We start from the raw sequence: 21,651 nt of genomic DNA on the forward strand, positions 1-21,651 counted from the left end.
AACACTTTTTCTCCCCCCCCCGCCCCACCCCGCCATCAAAACACTCTTTCTCCCCCCCTCCTGCCCCGCCATCAAAACACTCCTCCCCCCCCATCAAAACACTCTTTCTCCCCCCACCATCAAAACACTCTTTTTCCCCCCCCCCGCAAAACACTCTTTCTCCCCCCCCCCCCCCAATCAAAACCCTCAAGCACAACCAATAAATAAAAAATAAAACTGAAGTCCTACCTCGGTGCGGGACACCACTCGGCCGGGGATAGGGTGCGGCGAGATCGGGGCATCCCTTCGGCTGGGGATAGGGGCTGCGAGCATCGGGTCCTGCTCACAGCCCACAGGACACGCTGGGAGGGCAGGAGCATGCGCACAGACTTCACTTTTTTCGGCGCTGGCCTGTTGCTCTGCCCCCCACTTCACAATGCACGCCACGCTGGGACACAGGGGACTCAGAAGAGGGGCCAGGATGGGGTGACCTTTTCCGGCGCCGTTTCCAGCGTGCAAAGTCAGCGCACTTAAGGTAATTGCGCCGAAAAAAGGTGTTGGACAAAATTGAGCCCTTAGTTTCCAAACTTATACTCAGGGTTGACCCAGAGATAGCCTTAGGTAACTCACCCTCTGTTAAATGCACAGGATGAGAAGAGGTGCTGCCACATCTACTACACAGCACTATCCCTCCATTATCCTTAAACAGAGCATTCTCAAGTTGAAACCACCTGCAAGTTGTCATGGAGCTGCGAACACTCTGCTTTTGGCACTGTGGCATGGTAACACCATTGTTCACCCAAATCACTCCAACAATAACTCATTTACTGACATGAAGAGATATATGCACCATTCTGGTACCAACAGCTTTGTCTGGTTCAATCTTTATCAAAATATCAGCTTTACTGAACACACCACACAGAACATGAGAGCACACACAGAAGTAAATTTTTGTACCACAGTGATTCCGACAGGCTCACCATTCCTGAGCATTCCAGCTCAAGTGTACTGATTAAAGTTTGGATGTTATCCTGCAGTTTTAAGAGCTATTTCAATATGTTGGGTGGAAAGTCTATTCACCCTGCTAGATATGGTGACCCTGACTTTGGTGATTTTGCTGAAATGTGTATGAGATGGTGCTGGTTCTATCTATTGGAAAAGTGAAGAACCAATTCAAGATGTTTATCTCTACCTTCACTGAGGAATAAGGCATGCCCCTCCTGTATGCAAACATCTGAACCTTTACAGGAAGATACCAAAAGCTTGCTTGATGAGCACGCTATTTTTGGCATGTGATTTGTTGTTCTGCTTCTGTATGGACGTTGAGCACGTGAATTAATAGCCAGGGTTGCAGTGATTATAACCTACATCCCAGTAGCCAGTCTTCAGTCTTTCTCTCATCCTCAAATACATTGAACAAGTTCAAGCACCTTAAGGTAAAAGAACTATAGCTACTGTCAGTGAAAATGAGTATTAGGACTCGCAGCAATCATAGGCATGCGTTGTGCAATATCTGGGCATTGATCGAATGGAGCTCTGTGTGGTTAATATGATGGTTTGGTGTATCTATTAGCCTTCTGATACAGAGCTTGAGTCATATCCCTGAGTCAACAACTATCTGCATAATAACTGACTTTGATATACAGAGGAGATCTGTTAAATAATTAATGATTTTGGCAAGTAATGTTAGTCACTTAACCATTCTATTCTTTTTATCAGTTTAAACTGCAATATCAAATTTGGTCGGAAGTTAATAATGGAATACAAACTGGATATTTTATGCATTTCACCCTGAAATCCTCACTGGATAACAGAACTTTCTCACACATTTATGCAAAGAGAAAAAGATGGGTCTTAGTGTTCTTGTGTGGGTCAGTCATCTTTAATTCTCTCTGTGAGGGTTGCTTTTGTAGAGAGATGTCTTCAATGGCTGTGAAGATGTTTAAAAATAAATATTAGATGATATGGAGATGCTTGAATATTTACACTGAACCTAGCATAGTGTAATATGGCAATGAGCCACTTCTTGGAGATAGTCTTGTTTCGATACTACGCTATTAAAAGGAGAGCGATTCTGCTCCTTCTGGCCCCACAAAAAATTCTCCTCAAAAAAGCTCTTGACCGTTTTTGGAGTGGCCTCCATGGTCACTTTAAGAACCGTTGGTTGGGCTGCTGACCACCTGGTACCAGGTGGTGTGCGGTGCACAACTGATGTAGAACCTCGATTTGCAAATGCAGCCAATCTTCTCGGTGGGGGGTGGGGGGGGGGGCACTTGTTATATCTCCTGCCTGAAAGTTGCATCAGGTGAGCCTTGGGCGTCCATGAGATGGCTGAGGTGCTCCTCCTTCCTCAATTTTTCACTGCCGGCCGTCTCATTTTCAGATGAGAAAAAGGTGGCCGACAGTTGAAAATTGCCCCTCATATATTGGTAAGACATTAGGGGGCCGAATTTGCCCTTTTCTATGAGACCTCTGGCCGCCTGAAAGCTGCAGTCATGGGTCGGTGCGGAATGTCCACCAAGTCGCTGCGGAGGGGCCGCCATTTTGAAAATTACCCTTCCTCAGGTTTGGAGCGGTGTCCGGGAGCGCTCCGCCTATTTTCCCGCAGCTGCATGCACGTGCCGATCCCTTACGGACTGGCGGGGATCCCTTTGTGAAATTGCCCCTGGGAAAAGTGCCCCTTTCCTGGAATTGCCCCATGGGAGCGGCACCGCTACCGAATGGTGCCCCCAACAGCTTTTACTGTCGATACACTCTCTGTAGCTGGGCGGTGCGACCACCCTTCAAGGGGAGGTGTTGCTGCCGGCAACACCATCTTAATTTTTTTTGTTGGCCGACTGTCAGGTCAGGCCGACAATTATGGCTGCCAACAGGGAGCCTGGCACTCCCACTGGCCTGGCCAAAATCCTCCCTGGTGGCCCAGTGTTTGCCACTAAAGTGGCTGCAGAGTTCGCAGCGACCCTCCTCTTTAACTGAAGGGGAGAGATCTTGTGATGCGCCAGTGCGATGACATCATCAGTGTGGCCCTGATGATTGACAGCATCGGCTTCTCCGCCCCGCCCCAACTTTCGCCCCACTCGTGACGGCCACTCCGCCCTGACCCCACCTCCGCCCCCATGATGAGACCACTTCCGCCCCACTCCAAAAAAAATCCCCGAAGTGCTGAATTTCAACGGTTGGGCCATCCCATGTATTGGGGCGGCCAGAACACATCAAAAACGGTAGGTGTGCCTCGTTTTGCGCGGTAGGCAGTTTCGGCCCCTAGGAATCTCTGGTAAGATCAAAATAAATAGAAGTTTTTTCTTGCATTCACCAAACTTTCCTGATGACAAAATATCCCAATACTGTGCAATTATTGTTTAGCAAGAATTCTTTAGACAATACCTTGTATTGTAGTGACAAATAAACAGCCCCTGAATAACAGAAATTGGGGTCGTTTCGCCCGGACGCGATGCTGCTAACAACTCCTGCTAAATTCCGTGAGAGCTTAGCAGCGGCGGTAACTGGTAGCGGCCCACTCTGCTGCTCCAGCGGTGGCAACGTCATCACTGTGCGCAGCGCGCCATTTTCGCCCTGGAGCAAAAATTGGCCCGTGTCCCCTGAAGCCGGGCGATGACAGCGGCAGCTTCAGGGGTAGGAGGCTCATGGGGTGCTACTTAAAGGGGAGGTGTCAGCCATCTTGGAAATTAATGTCATCATTTTTCGACCGCCCCATTGGAGTTTTGAACACAGGGTCCATGCCGCGAATTAGCAGCCTGGCACTCTGTCCCCTGGTGGTCCAGGTAGGACCCCGCAGAGTTGGCAGCTTGGGTCCTCCCCTTTAATGGAGGGGAGAGCCCCTCATACGCGTCAGTGCCACGTGACGCAGCGTTGTGGCTTGCTCACTCTGCTTCTGCCCCGTTAACTCCCCAGAAAATAAATGGAGCATGTTCTTTTGCACTCCACTTCCTCTCGGGGGCGGTAACCCCAATTTTGAGAGGGGGGGCGGGACTTCCGTCCCTGGCACAAAAGGTCCCACCTCGCAGGTGTTACCGGCCCCAAGTGGGGCGCAACGTAATTTTCCCCCAATGCTTCTAATGATTCACATTCTACATAAAAATAAACCTTGCTGAACGAACAATATATTTTTAACATGTTTTTCTTTTCAGTTTGTTGCCTTTGACGGATATGGAGACATTGGTGGCTATGATCTTTAGTCCCATTTGATAAATAAATTGTTATTTACCCATCAGATATGGATCAAACCACAGAGCTCACTTCTTGGCAGTAACAGCATAAAGTGGTTGACAGGTTGTGCTAAGCCACAAATGTCATCAGTGTCAGCTGGTAGTTCCTAAAGGATGCTGACCTCTTAGATCGTTGCTGCTGACCTTTCACAACTAGCGTTAAAGTGTGGGGAAAAAACAGACTGAGGCACATTTTGTCTGTTCCTATTTTATTTCTAAAGTGCATCTCATGGTAAATAGTGATATTTGTTGTGTATATTTGATGTGTTTTTCTCAGTTACTGTCCAATAATGTTGTCAGAGAGAATCTATGAATGTGTTGGAAATGGAGCCTCCACAGTCATCTTCCAAAAAACGAAAGTGTCAGTGATGTTGTTGTCTGTGCTCTGTGAAAAATACTTCGGTTATCACTGCCAATGAGAACAATGTGTTAAAAATTAACAACAGTTCAATTTTGAAATACTGAATAACATCAATAAATTATAAATCCGGATCAAATACCATGCAAAGTATAGGAAATCATTTTGAAGTGTTTCTTTTTGGACATCCAGGTTACACAAAGCATTTCAATTTGGAAATAATTGGCTGTTTTCTAACGAAAGCATGTACACTCACATGGGTGTACTTTCTTAGCTCAGTAAATATTATTCTTGTCTATATTTTTAAATGTAGAAACAAAGAATTTTATTTAAAACACTCATGTTTGTTAATGAGCACGAACAGACCAAGAGAGAGCATTTTGCAGTTCCACACAGACACTGCAGTAATCAGAGCATGACAAATTAAATATGTATATAGATCACCAAAGAACATTCTACCTTCAGACAGGGAAACGGTTCTAGTCTCCATTTGTTTATATGTGAGAAATAGTTCTCACCCTCCCAACCCTCACCCTCAGGCCCTGTAAGCGGCCCACTTATACTCACATTTTACAACTGCTCCGTGGCCATTCGTGGCCTATCTGTTCAAAGATGAAACATATCAACTTGAAGCTGAAATAATGGGTGGGTCTTCTAAAATGTCTGCTGCACTATCCCAAAATTTTGGGGGTGGAGCTTGTAGCAAATCACCTAAACACAAATGTAGAATTTGTTTTTGAGCATTGCTGACAGAGATCCAGAATGGAGCCAGTTTGTAGATGCTTATTGCCACAGAAATCTCTTCTTCTGGACCAGCTAGGTTTAATTTGCTTGATGGTGGTGTGTTCCACTATTAGGTTTCCTTTTTTCCCTCCAGTTTTTTTCAACCTGTCCTGAAGACAGTTACTTTTTGCTGTGGTATGGTTCCATAGACATCAGTGGCCTTGCCCGATTGTCCCTTTTTCATATGTAAGCCAGTAATAAGGATTGATTTTAACCCCTTGCCTCTGCTGAAAAGGGGGCCTGGAGGGGTTAAATATCTGCAGCATGCCACTCGCCTACATGCCACACTCATTCCATTTTATCAGGCCCATTAGGGCAGCATCAGACTTGCCCCAGGCAGACAAGGGCCTCGTTTAAAGGCAAAAGTTGGTGTCTGATCTTATTCAAGCCTTGACGAGATTTCTACACGCAGTCATGCATATGGTGCTAGCCTTGTTAGGGAAGCTGGTGCCACACAGGAGCAAGTATGGTAGAGGGTCAAGAAGGTAAGTTAATTACTTTTTTTAACATTTCCTTGTGGCCAGCAGGAGCAGAACTACTCCACTGGGCCACACAAGAAAATCTTGGGCCTCTCCTGTCTTGTTTTTTTTAATTTTATTTATTCGTTCCAGGACATGGGCATTGCTGGCAAGGCCAGCATTTATTGCACATCCCTAATTGCCCTTGAGAAGGTGGTGGTGAGCCGCTTTCTTGAACCGCAGCATTCCGTGTGGTGAAGGTACTCCCACAGTGCTGTTAGTGAGGGAGTTCCAGGATTGATCTCCAATAACCACAACCATCTTCCTTTGTGTTACGTATGATTCCAGCCAGTTGAGAGTTTTTCCCCCGATGCCCATTGGCTTAAATTTTACTCGGGCTCCTTGATGCCACACTTAGTCAAATGCTGCCTTGATGTCACTCTCACCTCATCTCTGGAATTCAACTCTTTTGTCCATGTTTGGACCAAGGCTGTAATGAGGTCTGGAGCCGAGTGGTCCTGGCGGAACCCAAACTGAACATTGGTGAGCAGGTTATTGGTGAGTAAGTGTCATTTGATAGCACTGTTGATGACATCTTCCATCACTTTACTGATTATTGAGAGTAGACTGATGGGGCAATGTAGTCCTGTGTTACAGCTTCCCAGGTTGGTACCTCATTTTTAGGTTTCTGGTGCTGCTTCTGGCATGCTCTTCTACACTCCTCATTGAACCAAGGTTGGTCCCCTGGCTGGATTGGATTTGTTCTGCTTTTTGTGGACAGTACATACCTGGGCAGTTTTCCACATTGTCGGGTAGATGCCAGCTGTACGGGAACAGCTTGGCTAGAGGTGCGGCTAGTTCTGGAGCACAAGTCTTCAGCACGACAGCCGGGATGTTATTGGGGCCAATAGCCTTTGCTATATCCAGTGCGCTCAGTCGCTTCTTGATTTCATGTGGAGTGAATCGAACTGGCTGAAGACTGGTTTCTGTGATGGTGAGAACCTCAGGAGGAGGCCGATATGGATCATCCACTCGGCACTTCTGACTGAAGATGGTTGCAAACGCTTCAGCCCTGTCTTTTGCACTTGCATGCTGAGCTCCGTCATCATTGATGCTGGGGATGTTCATGTAGCCTCCTCCTCCTATTAGTTGTTTAATTGTCCACCACCATTCACAACTGGATGTGGCAAGACTGCAAAGCTTTGATTTGATCCGTTGATTGTGGGATTGTTTAGCTTTGTTTATGGGATGCTGCTTCTGCTGCTTAGCATGTATTGCAGCTTCCCCAGGTTGTTACCTCATTTTTAGGTACACCTGGTGCTGCTCCTGACATGCTCTCCTACACTCCTCATTGAACCAAGGTTGGTCCCTGGCTTGATGGTAATGGTAGAATGACGGATAGGCCGGGCCATGAGGTTACAGATTGTGGTGATTCCTTATTCCCCCCCTACCCCCCCGCCCCATCCTGATCACAAAAGGATTCGGCCCCCTCGTCGACCCACTTATCTCACTGCCAGGGACCTTTCCCATGGGTTCCTGGTGACAGCTTCCTGCCACGCCGAAGCCACGGGCTTCCATGTCCCCATGTTTGGGCGGGAATCAGTCCTGGAGAATGGTAATGAAGCCCAGGAGTCACAGTGGTGTGTCGGAGCAAGTCTACTGCTCAACCCGCCGGCCCCATGCTCATTTCTTTCCCCGGGTTAACATCGGGCTATGGAATCTATTTTAGAAGGGGATTAGTGTAGTGCTTCCCACAGTATTAGAAGCTGAATGATTGTTTCCACTCTACAGTATTTTTTGAAAATTAAGGTGACATTATTGACAATATTTACCATAAGTCCAGGATCATGAGTTGGTGTACACTCTCTTTGAACTTTGGCCTCACTTAGATTTTCCCTAAATTATGGTACTGGACCACCTGATTAAATGGTGGAATCTGTGCAAGCATTGACATCTCAAGCTTCAGCCATACATGAAATTCTAGAATTAGGTGATAATTGGAGATTAGGTATGTCCAAAGTTTCCTAAAAATGTGACCAGTGGCATTTTAGTGAATAAATGACTCGGTGCACTTTTGTCAAAATTGATATATATATCCTCAGTTTGAAGTATGCAAAACCTTTACATGCCTCACAGCAAAATTCATTTACTAGAAATAATCATCTTATGAAAAGCTCTTCCATAGCATCTTGCTGCTTACTGATGCAGATGGGAATAAACAGTCTGGTGTAACTTGGCCATCAAAACCTCAAATATTGTAATATAAGAAAATTAACATTATAAACAGCCTGCCACTGGGCATGATTGGATTCCAGTAAATGTTAGTAATGAAATATTTCGTCAAGAAGCCTCAGATTACTGTTGGATTGTTATTTGGCACTTGGGAGAGCTCTGTATTGAACAATCTATAAAATGTAAGTATATGAGTCATGAAAACTGTTAAAATGTTAAATGGAATTGTAAGATGTTTATGAACATAACCAATATTATTATTAAGAATTTATAAGTTGATCATTTGGACTTCGCTTTTTCTTGTGTTACAGGTTACCATTCTCATTTTTCTTGCTCTTGCATTCCTTGCCTGTATCGTGTTCCTCGTGGTATACAAAGCCTTCACCTATGATCACAGTTGCCCAGATGGATTTGTGTACAAGGTAAGGGTTGGAAGAAAAAGAGAGACTCTTTCCAGCAGCACATTGAATTTGTGGAATAAACTAATCTTACTTTCAAATTTATAACTGATAGAGTTTGAAGTAATCAGCAACAGCTTGTTATTCGTCAACATTTTATCGTAACTTACGTCATTTGCTGTCCCAAATGTGGCATAGAATAGGTGTAAAAATGTGAATATTTATTAGAGCAGCTTGTATCATTACTGATATTGATCACCAGAGTAAATTAGAAGGGATGTGTGGGCAAGGTTCCAGGCAAGAGGGTGTTACTTTCATTGGAAGCAGAAATCTATTTGTACGTTTTTCAACACAAAGCAGATTTTCAGTGAGTCAAATGTAATCATGGATTTGGTTATATATTTAAAGAGTTGTGCTACAAATTGGATTTTGTTTATAAAAATTTTTTAAAGTTTTGAAAGTAAGTTTGAATGCCAAAAACTGTCGGCCTGGAAACTCCTAGGTTCTCAATGGTGTAGCGTGAGAGCGGTGGGACAAGATTTATGTTCACTAAAATCCAAGAAGGCTGACCCCATCAGAATCCCCCAAATCAGCTAACTTCCATAGAGCTGGTGGGATAAAGGTGTGAGTCCCGTCAGTAGGGAACCAGATACGCTGTGAGAGCGTGGAAAATTCATGAAGGAATGGACAAGGGAAGATAGTCCTTATTTAAAGAGCTGTATGCAGTTAAAGGACTGAGAAGGTTCTTAGAAGAGAGAGTGAAATAGCTTCTGCAATAGAAGGGAAAAGGCATGCATTTGTCTTCTCAAGGTTGATGTGGAAGTGCTACTGTCCAAATGAGAGCACTGAGGGATGCCATTGTTTGAATTCCAAGGAAAAAACCATCACATGCAGTGGCACTGTTCATTTGGACGGAGTGGCTATGGCTTTTAGTAGGATTGCTGAGAAAGATGATGTAGAACAAGATACTGCTGTCCCTCTACCTTTGGCAGCAATGGTGACTTCTCACCCACATTGTCATTCACCCTTGCCCTTTCATTCTGCAGCTTAGAAACAATCGCTGAAGTGTAGATGAGGAAGGGATACATAGTGAGACATAGTGCACAAGGAGGCCAGAAGTAGAGTCTGATATAGTTGAGCAGAGGGGTAACACATGCCATCCCTAGCTGTAGAGCACATGGATGATGACCTCAGAGATTCTGGCCTAAGGATCCTAGCAGAACATCAGACACATATGACCACTCCAAAAATGTAGGGCTGAAGGCTGGATTGTGGTGGAGTTCACTGCCCTGATGTGTACCATCATCCGGGATGAGGTTCAACTCATTGCAGAGCAGTCTGGAGTAAGTGGCATCCACAGAAGCATCTGCAAACCTTCCATTGTTTCATGAGAGATCTAGGCAAGCCAGTGAAGTCAATGTGGAGGCACTGAATGAAGGCTTGCTGGTCGTAGGCGATTGTCTGGAGAAGTTAGTCAGCTGGATTACAAAGCATACAGGGCAGCATCTAGAGACTAGAGGATATCTGGTTGACTCTCAGGGATTTAAGGATCTTACTGGTTTCATGAGGTTTGTTCTCCCGTTGACCATTGGTAACCAGAATCCTGTTCCCAGAACCATTGAGGAAGCTGGTGTGCATGCCTCAGAGGCTGCTTCCTCTCATGTTAACACAAAGAAGCACTTCATCAACTCCCACAGAAGCTTCCATGCTGCATGATCAAGCTTTGATGAGTTGACACTTCCAAATAATAGTGCTATATTCACATGTGATGTTGAGCCAAATAAATCTGTCTAGAAGTCATTGCCATCGTCACCTGCATCCTGTACTTCATGGGCTGGATCTACAGCATAAGCCATGTTATCATCAGGCTTTGTGGTATCATCCATGGACATCTATCTGATGATGCTGGTACAGCAAGTGATCAGGAAGGCCAATGGAATATTGGACTTTATTGCAAAGGGGATGGAGTATAAAAACAGGGAAGTCTTGTAAAGTTATACAGGGTATTAGTGAGGCCACACCTGGAATACTGCATACAGTTTTGGTTTCTATATTTAAGAAAGGATATACTTGCTTTGGAGGCAGTTCAGAGAAGTTTCACTCGATTGATTCCGGAGATGAGGGGGTTGACTTATGAGGAAAGGTTGAGTAGGTTGGGCCTCTACTCATTGGAATTCAGAAGAATGAGAGGTGATCTTATCAAAACATATAAGATTATGAGGGGGCTTGACAAGGTGGATGTAGAAAGGATGTTTCTACTGATAAGGGAGACTAGAACTAGGGGGCATAATCTTAGAATAAGGGGCCGCCCATTTAAAACTGAGATGAGGAGGAATTTCTTCTGTTGTAAATCTGTGGAATTTGCTGCCTCAGAGAGCTGTGGAAGCTTGATCATTGACTATATTTAAGTCAGAGATAGACAGTTTCTTAACCGATAAGGGAATAAGGGGTTATAATGATAACATAAGAACATAAGAAATAGGAGCAGGAGTAGGCCATTTGGCCCCTCGAACCTGCTCCGCCATTTAACAAGATCATGGCTGATCTGATCATGGACTCAGCTCCATTTCCCTGCCCGCTCCCCATAACCCTTTATTCCCCTATCGCCCAAAAATCTGTCTATCTCCACCTTAAATATATTCAATGACACAGCCTCCACAGCTCTCTGGGGCAAGGAATTCCACAAATTTACAACCCTCTGAGAAAAGAAATTCCTCCTCATCTCAGTTTTAAATGGGCGGCCTCTTATTCTGAGACTATGTACCCTAGTTCTAGTTTCCCCTATGCATAGAAATATCCTCTCAGCATCCACCTTGTTGAGCCTCATTATCTTATATGTTTCGATAAGATCACCTCTCATCCTTCCGAACTCGAATGAGTACAGGCCCAACCTACTCAATCTATCTTCATACATCAACCCTCTCATCTCTGGAATCAACCGAGTGAACTTTCTCTGCAAGTATATCCTTCCTTAAATACGGAGACCAAAACTGAATGCAGTACTCGAGGTGTGGCCTCACCAATACCCTGTACAGTTGTAGCAGGACTTCTTTGCTTTTATATTCCATCTCCCTTGCAATAAAGACCAATATTCTATTTGCCTTCCTGATTACTTGCTGTACCTGCATACTAACTTTTTGTGTTTCATGCACAAGTACCCCCAGGTCGTTCTGTACTGCAGCACTTTGCAATTTTTCTCCATTTAAATAGCAATTTGCTTTTCTATTTTTTCTGCCAAAGTGGATAACCTCACATTTTCCCACATTATACTTCATCCGCCAATTTTTTGCCCACTCACTTAGCCTATCTATATCCCTTTGCAGATTTTTTGTGTCTTTCTCATAATTTGCTTTCTCATCCATCTTTGTATCATCAGCAAACTTGGCTACATTGCACTCGGTCCCTTCATCCAAGTCATTAATATAGATTGTAAATAGTTGAGACCCCAGCATCAATCCCTGCATGGTAAGGTAATATCTCTTCCTGACTACAAAGTTGTAAAGCACACAACATGCTACCTTAGTTTGTGAAACAGTGTTGAGCACGCCTGGACCTATCCAGACATTGGAATCATCCTTTGAGCATCCCAATGGCTTGCACAATTCTTACCCTTGTCCTCATGTGTGCTTCACTGTAGTGCTTCTCTACAGCGCTGGTGGTCCTACAAAGAGGTATCATGAGCCATGGAAATAGTAGGTATGCCTTGTCACCCAGCAGCCACCCTAACTCTTACCTCTGCTGTTGAAATAAAGCTTGGACTGACAAAGTATGAAAGCATTATGACAGCTCCCAGCATGTTATGAATTCATGTGTCAGGAACTGTGCCTATCGCCGTAAATGAGCTGCATATTTACGGAATGGTAATTTTTGCAGTTTTAATAAATATGGGGGTTTACATTTGGGGCAGACCATGACACATGGGAAGTCTTGCTACAGTCGTACAGGGTATTGGTGAGGCCACACCTGGAATACTGCATGTAGTTTTGGTTTCCATATTTACGAAAGGATAAACTTGCTTTGGAGGCAGTTCAGAGATGGTTCACTAGGTTGATTCTGGGGATGATAGGGTTGACTTATGAGGAAAGGTTGAGTAGGTTGGGCCTCTATTCATTGGAATTCAGAAGAATGAGAGGTGATCTTATCGAAACGTGTAAGGTTATGAGGGGGCTTGACAAGGTGGATGCAGAGAGGATGGTTCCACTGATGGGGAGACTAGAACTAGAGGGCATGATCTTAGAATAAGGGGCCGCCCATTTAAAACAGAGATGAGGAGAAATTTCTTCTCTCAGAGGGTTGTAAATCTGTGGAATTCGCTGCCTCAGAGAGTTGTGGAAGCTGGGACATGGAATAAATTTAAGACAGAAATAGACAGTTTTTTAAACGATAAGGGGTTAAGAGGTTATGGGGAGCGGGCAGGGAAGTGGAGCTGAGTCCATGATCAGGTCAGCAATGATCTTATTGAATGGCAGAGCAGGCTCAAGGAGCTGTATGGCCTATCTCTGCTCCTATTTGTTATGTTCTTATGTTCTTATTAACCCTGACAATCTTGGGGAATTTGGCAACTCTGAGAAATTTGACTGGGAGCACTGTTAAAATTGTATAAACTGAAATGCCCTGGCAAAGAGGGCAGGTGAATTGTCTTATAGAGGAGTGCATATCTGGAAAAAGTCCCTTGAGACTCCCTGGGATCAGCTTGTGGCATAAAAGTTGAGAGCTATGGTCACTTTCCCTGCCACAATCAGAGCCGTACATGCTGTGGAAGTTGGTTGCAGATCTGCGTGCAGCAACAAATAGAGTTATTGTAAAGTATCATGACTGAAGCACAGCCTCCTGAGACAGACTCCTGGGAAAGGGCTTGAAAAGTGTGCCTGAGTCTACACATTCTGTTGGATGGGAGTTGCTAGAATAGACTGGTTGTCCTGTGGTGCTGCCTGGTTAATCTGGCCTCCCTCACAGTCTCCTCCTGCTCCTTTCCCTGCAGCATGTAGATCATGTAAAGTGGGATTTCCAATGGGAAACCCATTGTGCAGCCTTCAGATCTTAACTCAGTAATGCTCTTTAAATACAATGCTTTCCATGGACTATGCAAAATGTAGAGGAAAGCTTTCTGAGTATAACAGTGATTTTCTTGCAGCCAATACCTGAAGTGAGCCCCAAGATATGATCAAAAGTCTGCACAAGGAATGTCAGTTCAGCAGTTTTCCTTTAATTGGTACTTCCACCTTGTTGAACAGTGGTGCACATTCTCACTGGTGGATGGGAAGACAGAAGTCATGGAATTTGCAACGGGTGATTCTCATCTCCTCCTAATTCTGTAATTTGCACACTGCGATTGCAGGTGTTTCTTCAGCAGTCTTTGAAACTCAATGGAATTTATACTGGGATGCTTCTGCAGCAGAGACCCGGTATACATTGGGGCTGTCAAAACTTCCTGCCCCGCAAAGGTGCAATTGGCAACTTATGTACTCCCCAACCCAGCAATTTCCAAATTTGCAGCTTGTCCATCCCAAGCTCTCACACAAACTTACAGCTCTCTTGTTGCTTATCCATACCTTAGTAGGGTGTGAATTAAAGATGTAACCTACAATTGAAAACTTTGTCATACTGACATCTAACAATGGCATCACACCGCAATTCATTGTAACACTATATGGTTGCATGGTTAGCTACTGACAACCGTGATCATATTGAATGGTGGTGCAGGCTCAAAGGGCCGAATGGCCTACTCTGCTCCTATTTTCTATGTTTCTATGACACCTAGGTTGGCTTACAGGTTGGCTACATGTCTGTCACTGTACATGTGCTCCTTCAATTTACAGCATCCAAAGGCTACTTTTCTGTATAACAAGATGATGCATAATTCAAGCCACAATCTTGAACTGGAGAAATGCCTCCCAGGTATATTGTTAGGGGTAAAGGCACAGCTCTAACATGTCTGATTAACTTTGGGATGGACTATAGACCCATCATCATCATCATCATAGGCAGTCCCTTGGAATTGAGAAAGACTTGCTTCCACTCCTGAAATGAGTTCTTTGGTGGCTGAACAGTCCTATATGAGAGTCACAGACTCTGTCATAGGTGGGACAGACATTCGCCGAGGGAAGGGTTGGGTGGGACTGGTTTGCCACATGCTCCTTCCGTAGTCTGCGCTTGACCTCTTCACACTCTCGGCGTTGAGATTCGAAGAGCTCAACGCCCTCCCGAATGCACTTTCTCCACCTAGGGCGGTCTTCGGCCAGGGATTCCCAGGTGTCAGTGGTGATGTTGCACTTTACCAGGGAGACTTTGAGGGTGTCCTTGTAACGTTTCCGCTGTCCACCTTTGGCTTGTTTGCCGCGAAGGAGTTCCGCATGAAGCATTTGCTTAGGGAGTCTCGTGTCTGGCATGCGGACCATGTGGCCTGCTCAGCGAAGCTGATCAAGTGTGGTCAGTGCTTCAATGCTGGGGATGTTAGACTGGATGAGGTCATGGTCTACAGGGCTGTAGTAATACTTGCCCTCCTGTATGGATCAGAGGCATGAACGATGTACAAAAGACACCTCAAGTCGCTGGAGATATATCATCAACGATGTCTCCACAAGATCCTGCAAATCCCCTGGGAAGACAGGCGCACCAACTATAGACCCACATATATGAGTAAAAGCGGATTCCATCAGCCCGCCTCTAATACTAACAGACATGCCTTTCATCATTCCTTCCTCCGCAAGGCTCCCGAGGACAAGAGAAATTTCCAGAATAATGCCCATCATAACATTTCATGTTAATCAAAGAGTAATATTACCTGTAATAAAACATGAGCCTGAACGATGCCTGAAAATCTGACTTCTGGCATTTTCTTACCCATTCCTGTTCTGGTTGTACCAATATGTGAGCGGTGCTTTGCAAAAATTATCCTATATTTCTTTCTTAAATAGACAGACTGTCATTAAGCTACACAATGGTCGACAGCCACTGTGCCTGTAGGAAAACAGACACTGATAAAACAATTCCCTTTGATTGCATTGATGGCAAGGAACAAGTCTGCAGATGAGCAGAGACAGGCAATGTTATGGAGGTGGAAATAGGCGCCCTTGACTCTATTCCCACTAAACTACTGACCACCCAACTTCCTTTTCTGGCTCCCATGTTAGCTGACATTGTTAATGGTTCTCTCTCCTCAGGTACTCTCCCTCTCTCCTTCAAACCTGCCGTAATCATCACTCTCCTCAAAAAAACAACCCTTGACCCCACCGTTCTTGCAAACTACTGCCCCATCTCCAACCTCCCTTTCCTCTCCAAAATCCTTGAACATGTTATCGCCTCCCAAATCATGCCAATCTTTCCCGGAACTCCATGTTTGAATCCCTCCAATCAGGTTTCGGCCCCTGCCACAGTACCGAAATGGCTCTCATCAAAGTCACAAATTGCATCCTATGTTACAGTGACAAAGGTAAACTGTCCCTCCACGTCCTTCTTGACCTGTCGCAGCCTTTGACATGGTTGACCACTCCATCCTCCTCCAACGCCTCTCCACCGTCGTCCAGCTGTATGGGACTGCACTCGCCTGGTTCCATTCTTATCTATCTTATCGTAGCCAGAAAACCACCGACAATGGCTTCTTTTCCCACCTCTGCATCGTTAACCACTGGTGTCCCCCAAGGATCTATCCTTGGCCCACCCCCTTTTTTGCAACTACATGCTGCCCCTCGGCGACATCATCCGAAAACATCGCAGCAGTTTCCACATGTACGCTGATGACCTTACCACCACTTCTCTCAATCCCTCCATTGGCTCTAAATTGTCAGACTGCTTGTCCAACATCCAGTACTGGATGATCAGAAATTTTCTCCAATTAAATATTGGGAAGACCGAAGCTATTGTTTACGGTCCTCGCCACAAACACCATTCCCTAGCCACTGACTCCATCCCTCTCTCTAGCATCTGTCTGAGGCTGAATCAGACTGTTCGCAACCTTGGTGTCATATTTGACCTGAAATGAGCTTTTGACCACAATTCCGCGCCTATTTCCACCTCCATAACATTGCCTGTCTCTGCCCCTGCCTCTGCTCATCTGCTGCTGAAACCCTCGTCCATACCATTGTTAACTCTAAACTTGACTATTCCAACGCACTTCTGGCTGGCCTCTCACATTCTACCCTAGGTAAACTTGAGGTCATCCAAACCCAGCTGCCCATGTCCTAACTCGCACCAAGTCCCAATCACCCATCACCTCTGTGCTCACTGACCTACTTGGCACTTGGTTAAGCTATGCCTCCATTTTAAAATTCACATCCTTATTTTCAGATCCCTCCATGCTCTTGCCCATTCCTATCTCTGTAATCTCCTCCAGCCCCGCAACCCCCCTTGATATCTGTGTTCCTCTAATTCTGCCCTCTTGAGCATCCCTGATTTTGATCGCTTGAGCATTGGTGGCCGTGCCTTCAGTTGCCTAGGCCCTCGATCCGGAATTCCCTCTCTAAACCTCTCCGCCTCTCTACCTCTTTTTCCTCCTTTAAGACGTTCCTTAAAACCTACCTCTTTGACCAAGCTTTTAGTCATCTGCCCTAATTTCTTGTGTGGCTTGGTGTCCATTTTATTTGTCTTATAACACTCCTGTGAGGCACCTTGGGACATTTTACTACGTTAAAGGTGTTATTTAAATACAAGTTGTTGTTGTATTGGTTTGCCAATGTGCTTTTTCCACCTTTGAAGTTAATGGGAGAACGTGGTGGTCATATCACTTATTTACCACTAAGTAGTTTACCATAACTGGAGTCAGATGTGAAATCTGCGCACCATATCCTGTACATAGTGGTGAACAAAGACATGTTTTTATGCATAAGGGATTTGGAATATTTTTGGAAAAACCTGAACTGTATCAGTAAAATTATCATCATTTTAAAATTCACTTTGCCATATATCCTGATTTGTTAATATAATGTGTATATATTTGATGTTTAACATTTTATTCCAGTATTGTATAATTGAACAAGGATCACAGCTGCCTAACTGCCTGATTATTAGCTAAAATGATTTTTAATTCAATAGTTTACCTCATGCTGATTCAGAACAATTATATGCTACACTTCCCATATGCTTAATCACATTTAATTCTTGTTGATTTTACATCATTGAATTATCTAATTCCAAATTAAGCTAGCCTGAAAATTCAGCAACGTTATTTAGTTGAATTAAATGATGTTGTCACCCTCAATGGCCTCCAGGACTACATAGGAAAATCAAAAGAATATTGGGTGCAGTTTTCCCAAGTGTGTAAAGTTGCACTTATGGATGGCAAAGTGAGTAATAAAAACTATTTCTCACAAAATTCTATTTCCTTTTGGCAAAAACTGAGTGGACTTTCTAACCCATAGTGTCCTTTTCTTTGATCAGCATCAGGATGCAATAATTTTGCCTGACAAATTATTAAAAATAAAACTATTTTATGTCACATGCATTGGGAGTACAGGGATGCAGTCACCTAGTTGTCATGGTACGGAGGTCACAAATTCAAATCCCACCATGGTGAGTTGTGAAATTGGATTAAATACATCTGCTAATTTGTGGGCTAGTACCAAAAAAATACCCATGTAAGCTGTCACATTGTTGTAAAAACCCAATTGGTTCACTGATGTCCTTCAACAAAGGGAGCCTGCCACCCCTACCTATGAAACTCAGGAATCGGACACTATTGCGAGAGCACTATCATCACAAGAATCACAATGGTTCAAAGAGAAGGCCCACCATCACTTTTCAGGGCAACTGAGCAATGCAATATTGTGGTCTTGCTAGTGTCACCCACATCCCAAAATCATATTTAAATAAAGGACTGCAAAGTACAATCCTAGCTGCAATGACCCTTGGAGATGAGCTTTGATGGGAGCAAATGTACATCCCTCTACTCTATGGCATAGCCTTTTGGTGTTCCAACATGATACCTAGTACAAATTCTGCCAACTGAAGTCACCATTTTACATTGTCACCATTTTACATGCAGAACATGTAGCTTTGACAAAAAAAATTGGAATATCCTAGTACTATTCGTGGTTGGGCAAGAAATCCCCTACAATAGGGCTCTCCATTTAGATGGGCGCATTGTAATTTGTTCTATATTCTTGTTGGTTTTGTTCTCTGCACTCATGTCACAGATGCAGGATTGAGAGTGCCCTAGCTCATTCCATGCTGGCAGAGAGGAAACTTTGATAACTTCAATCTACATGGCCACCCGATCCTTTTTATCCCCTTTTCTCACCAGTTTTCTCTCCTGAAAATATTAACTCCTTGCTGAGGTGTAGTTCCACGGGTATCAGGTATTCTCTGACACCTCACCCAATTGCCCCTTATGTGACAATGAGTGTTAGCAAGCAATTCAGATGTGGGAGTCATTACAATCAAATTTATTGCTGTCATTACTCAGTGACCAGACATGCACATTTCCAGCAAGGAATGCTGGATAGCAATTAAGGGTGAGATTCCTGGCTGATTTTCTCCTCCCTAATCTAAAGGCACTGAGGGCAAATGTAGCATCCCTTTCTCTGTCTGGGCTGACATCAGCTGGCTGAGGGATTGAATGTAGAACCTGCCTGGTCTGGATGATTCAGCTATTCACTGAACAAACTCACTGAACTATCAAGGAAGTCAGGGCATTTTATTATGGCTGTATATTTACTACTATTTTAACTTAGACCTAAAAGAAAGAACTAGCTGTCCAAGGCAATTTTTGAACAATATATTGTTTGAAATTTTATATAAGACAATATAGAACATGAAAACATACAAGAGGAGTGCAAATCAAAGGTACATACAGTAATAACGACACTGCCAGTTGGCCATCAGCTACGTGAAATCGTAACTCTTGGGTAAAAATGAACTATGCATCGTCCATATTCTGAATCATCAATGCTTATACTGTAAAGATAAGTACAAAACATGGCACTCAAGCACAGTAGAGAAGCTTTTGATAGCTAGCTGACTTGAGTCATGTTGTCTTTGCACCTTCTCTTGTTGCAATACATATATGATTGCCTCGTATAATCAGTCAAAATATTTAACAAGGGGCTCCACTCTCAGCTCAAACTTGATTTTCTTCATGGCTACAGCATCCCAACAGGCAGTATTTTAACTCGATTGGAGGGCTGAGGAAGTACAGATCCATAAATTTATTTTACTTCAAGCCTAGTTATTTATTTTGGAATTTAAAAAAAACTAAGCTAGCAATGCTAATTTAATTTTTTTTTTCTCCTGGCAGCATAAACGCTGTATACCAGCATCTCTTGAAGCCTACTACTCAGCACAAGACTCTACTTCCAGAGGGCGATTCTACACAGTCATCAGCCATTACAGCCTGGCTAAACAAACCACCTCCCGCTCAGTTTCTCCATGGCTGCCTGCTGTATCCGCTGAGAAACCAGCAGAACATGATTCAAAGTCCTCAAGCAGTGATAGTCACTGAGCAACTTACCAAGGGTGACGTTTTTCAAAACATAAAACCAAGTGAAAGGTGTTAAGGTTGCTAATAATGGACTGTTGTAGCAGTTCCAAAAAGAAGCAGTATTTGGATTATACAATAGTTGTTTCTTTTGTCCCTTGTCCTTGTTGATTTGTTATTGATTCTGAAGTTTTTTTGTACAAAGGCATGTTTGATGTTGCTGCACTTCACATTATAAACTAATTTTTAAATAGGCAACTTGAAGAAATCTGTCTTCAATGACTTTGTTCTTATTGTTTAATTGAATTTCAAAAATAACCTTCACAAAGTGTTCAATGAGCTCTCTCCCGAAGACAGAGGCGGTGCACATTCATTCATTCTTTGAAATAGAACATTTCCCGCATGAGCAGTTTATGTGCATGAAATTTTGCACGTTTAGCTGACGTGTACAGTTATAATCATATGATGTTGTCACCCTCAATGGCTGCACTTTTCTAGAAGTTAAACAGATAAGATAAGCGTATGTAATACAGCCGTTGATTGAAGAGCAGTTGATAACATATTTCTCCTATGCCTGCAGACACTTAGGTGTTCTGTAGTTCCTGCAGACTAGAGTAATGCTTATGCTTGGAAAGGGATCGAGTGATTAACTGCTGTACATATGAATTCCTGATATTAAGGGATGCAGTATGGGGATTTATACATTAGATTTCACACGAATTATCAGATTTGTAGCTGAAGCTTGGTAGAGAATTGTAATGATTAGTATTTAACACAGGTGCAGAACCATCTTTCTCATATTTTCACATGTAATATTTCATTGTCAATCGTGTTGATTTTCAGCTAATGTAAAAAAATTAATAATTTATAACTCCTTGTGGTGTATTTTTGTCACTATCTAGCAGAAACTAAAATATTTTTGGTTGTGTTTCTTGGGATTTTTCCGATAAAGAAATAAAGCTAGATGTGTCTGACATTTTCAATCGTTTTTTTTAAATTTTTGTTGGATTTCCTGCTGATCACAAATAAAACAAAACAAGCAAACATTTTACTATCCACTTTTATTAGCTATAACCTTTACTGAGTTAATGGTCCTTTATATGCACAATGGTATGATCACTATCTGCATTGTTACAAAGCCATTTGTTTTATACCTGTATATAACTGTAGTTACACCAATCTGTTGAATCCCCCTCCATAAAACCTTGCATTGGTGGAATATGCAACATTATCAAAGTCTAGCAATACATCAAATGGAAGGGGCTGTTGTTAGTGCTGAAAAAACTAGTTACTCTTAATTTCCACATCAGTTCATTTCTGGCCTTAGGACTGCAGAAGAACATAATGAGTAGAGACTGTGCTAGATCATGTTCTTGATGAACCCATAATAATCCCTTCTATCTGTCCTTCCTCACCAAAACTACAAATGTCAATAATAACCACTCTTCTTAAAATGCAGTTAACAAATATAATTTATTTGTGCTTGTAAAATAAACAGAAAAAATGTTTTCAAATAATTTGATTACAGTATTAAGGAAAAAGTAATACCAAAATCTGACCTATTCTACTTGATACGTCCTTACTACACAGTATAAATGCACACGAGGCCCATGCTTGAGAGAAGGTCAGTCTATGACCTGTCCTTTATTCCTTAGCACTCAAGTGATGAAGGTGGGTGGAGCTTCCCCTTTTATACCTGAAGGTCCAGGTTAGGAGTGTCTCCCACCTAGTGGTCAGTGTTCTCACGGTGTACAACTTAGGTCAGTTTATACATGGGTTACAATGCTGGTTGAATACATGACACTAC

At 43.4% G+C, this 21,651-nt stretch overlaps 1 protein-coding gene across 3 annotated transcripts in view; it reads left to right on the plus strand.

Annotated features, from left to right (window-relative positions):
- nsg2 (neuronal vesicle trafficking associated 2) overlaps positions 1-20,818 on the plus strand; it is a 105,731-nt gene extending 84,913 nt beyond the window's left edge. For all 3 annotated transcript variants that reach the window (XM_070877264.1, XM_070877265.1, XM_070877266.1), the window contains exons 4-5: positions 8,348-8,458; positions 19,665-20,818. In XM_070877264.1, the coding sequence (XP_070733365.1) occupies positions 8,348-8,458; positions 19,665-19,868 (315 nt within the window). In that variant the 3' untranslated portion in view covers positions 19,869-20,818. The remainder of the gene's footprint in view (positions 1-8,347; positions 8,459-19,664) is intronic.
- The last annotated feature ends 833 nt before the right edge of the window (positions 20,819-21,651 follow it).

The sequence above is a fragment of the Pristiophorus japonicus genome, chromosome 4, assembly GCF_044704955.1.
Source record: "Pristiophorus japonicus isolate sPriJap1 chromosome 4, sPriJap1.hap1, whole genome shotgun sequence".
NCBI lineage: Eukaryota > Metazoa > Chordata > Chondrichthyes > Pristiophoridae > Pristiophorus > Pristiophorus japonicus.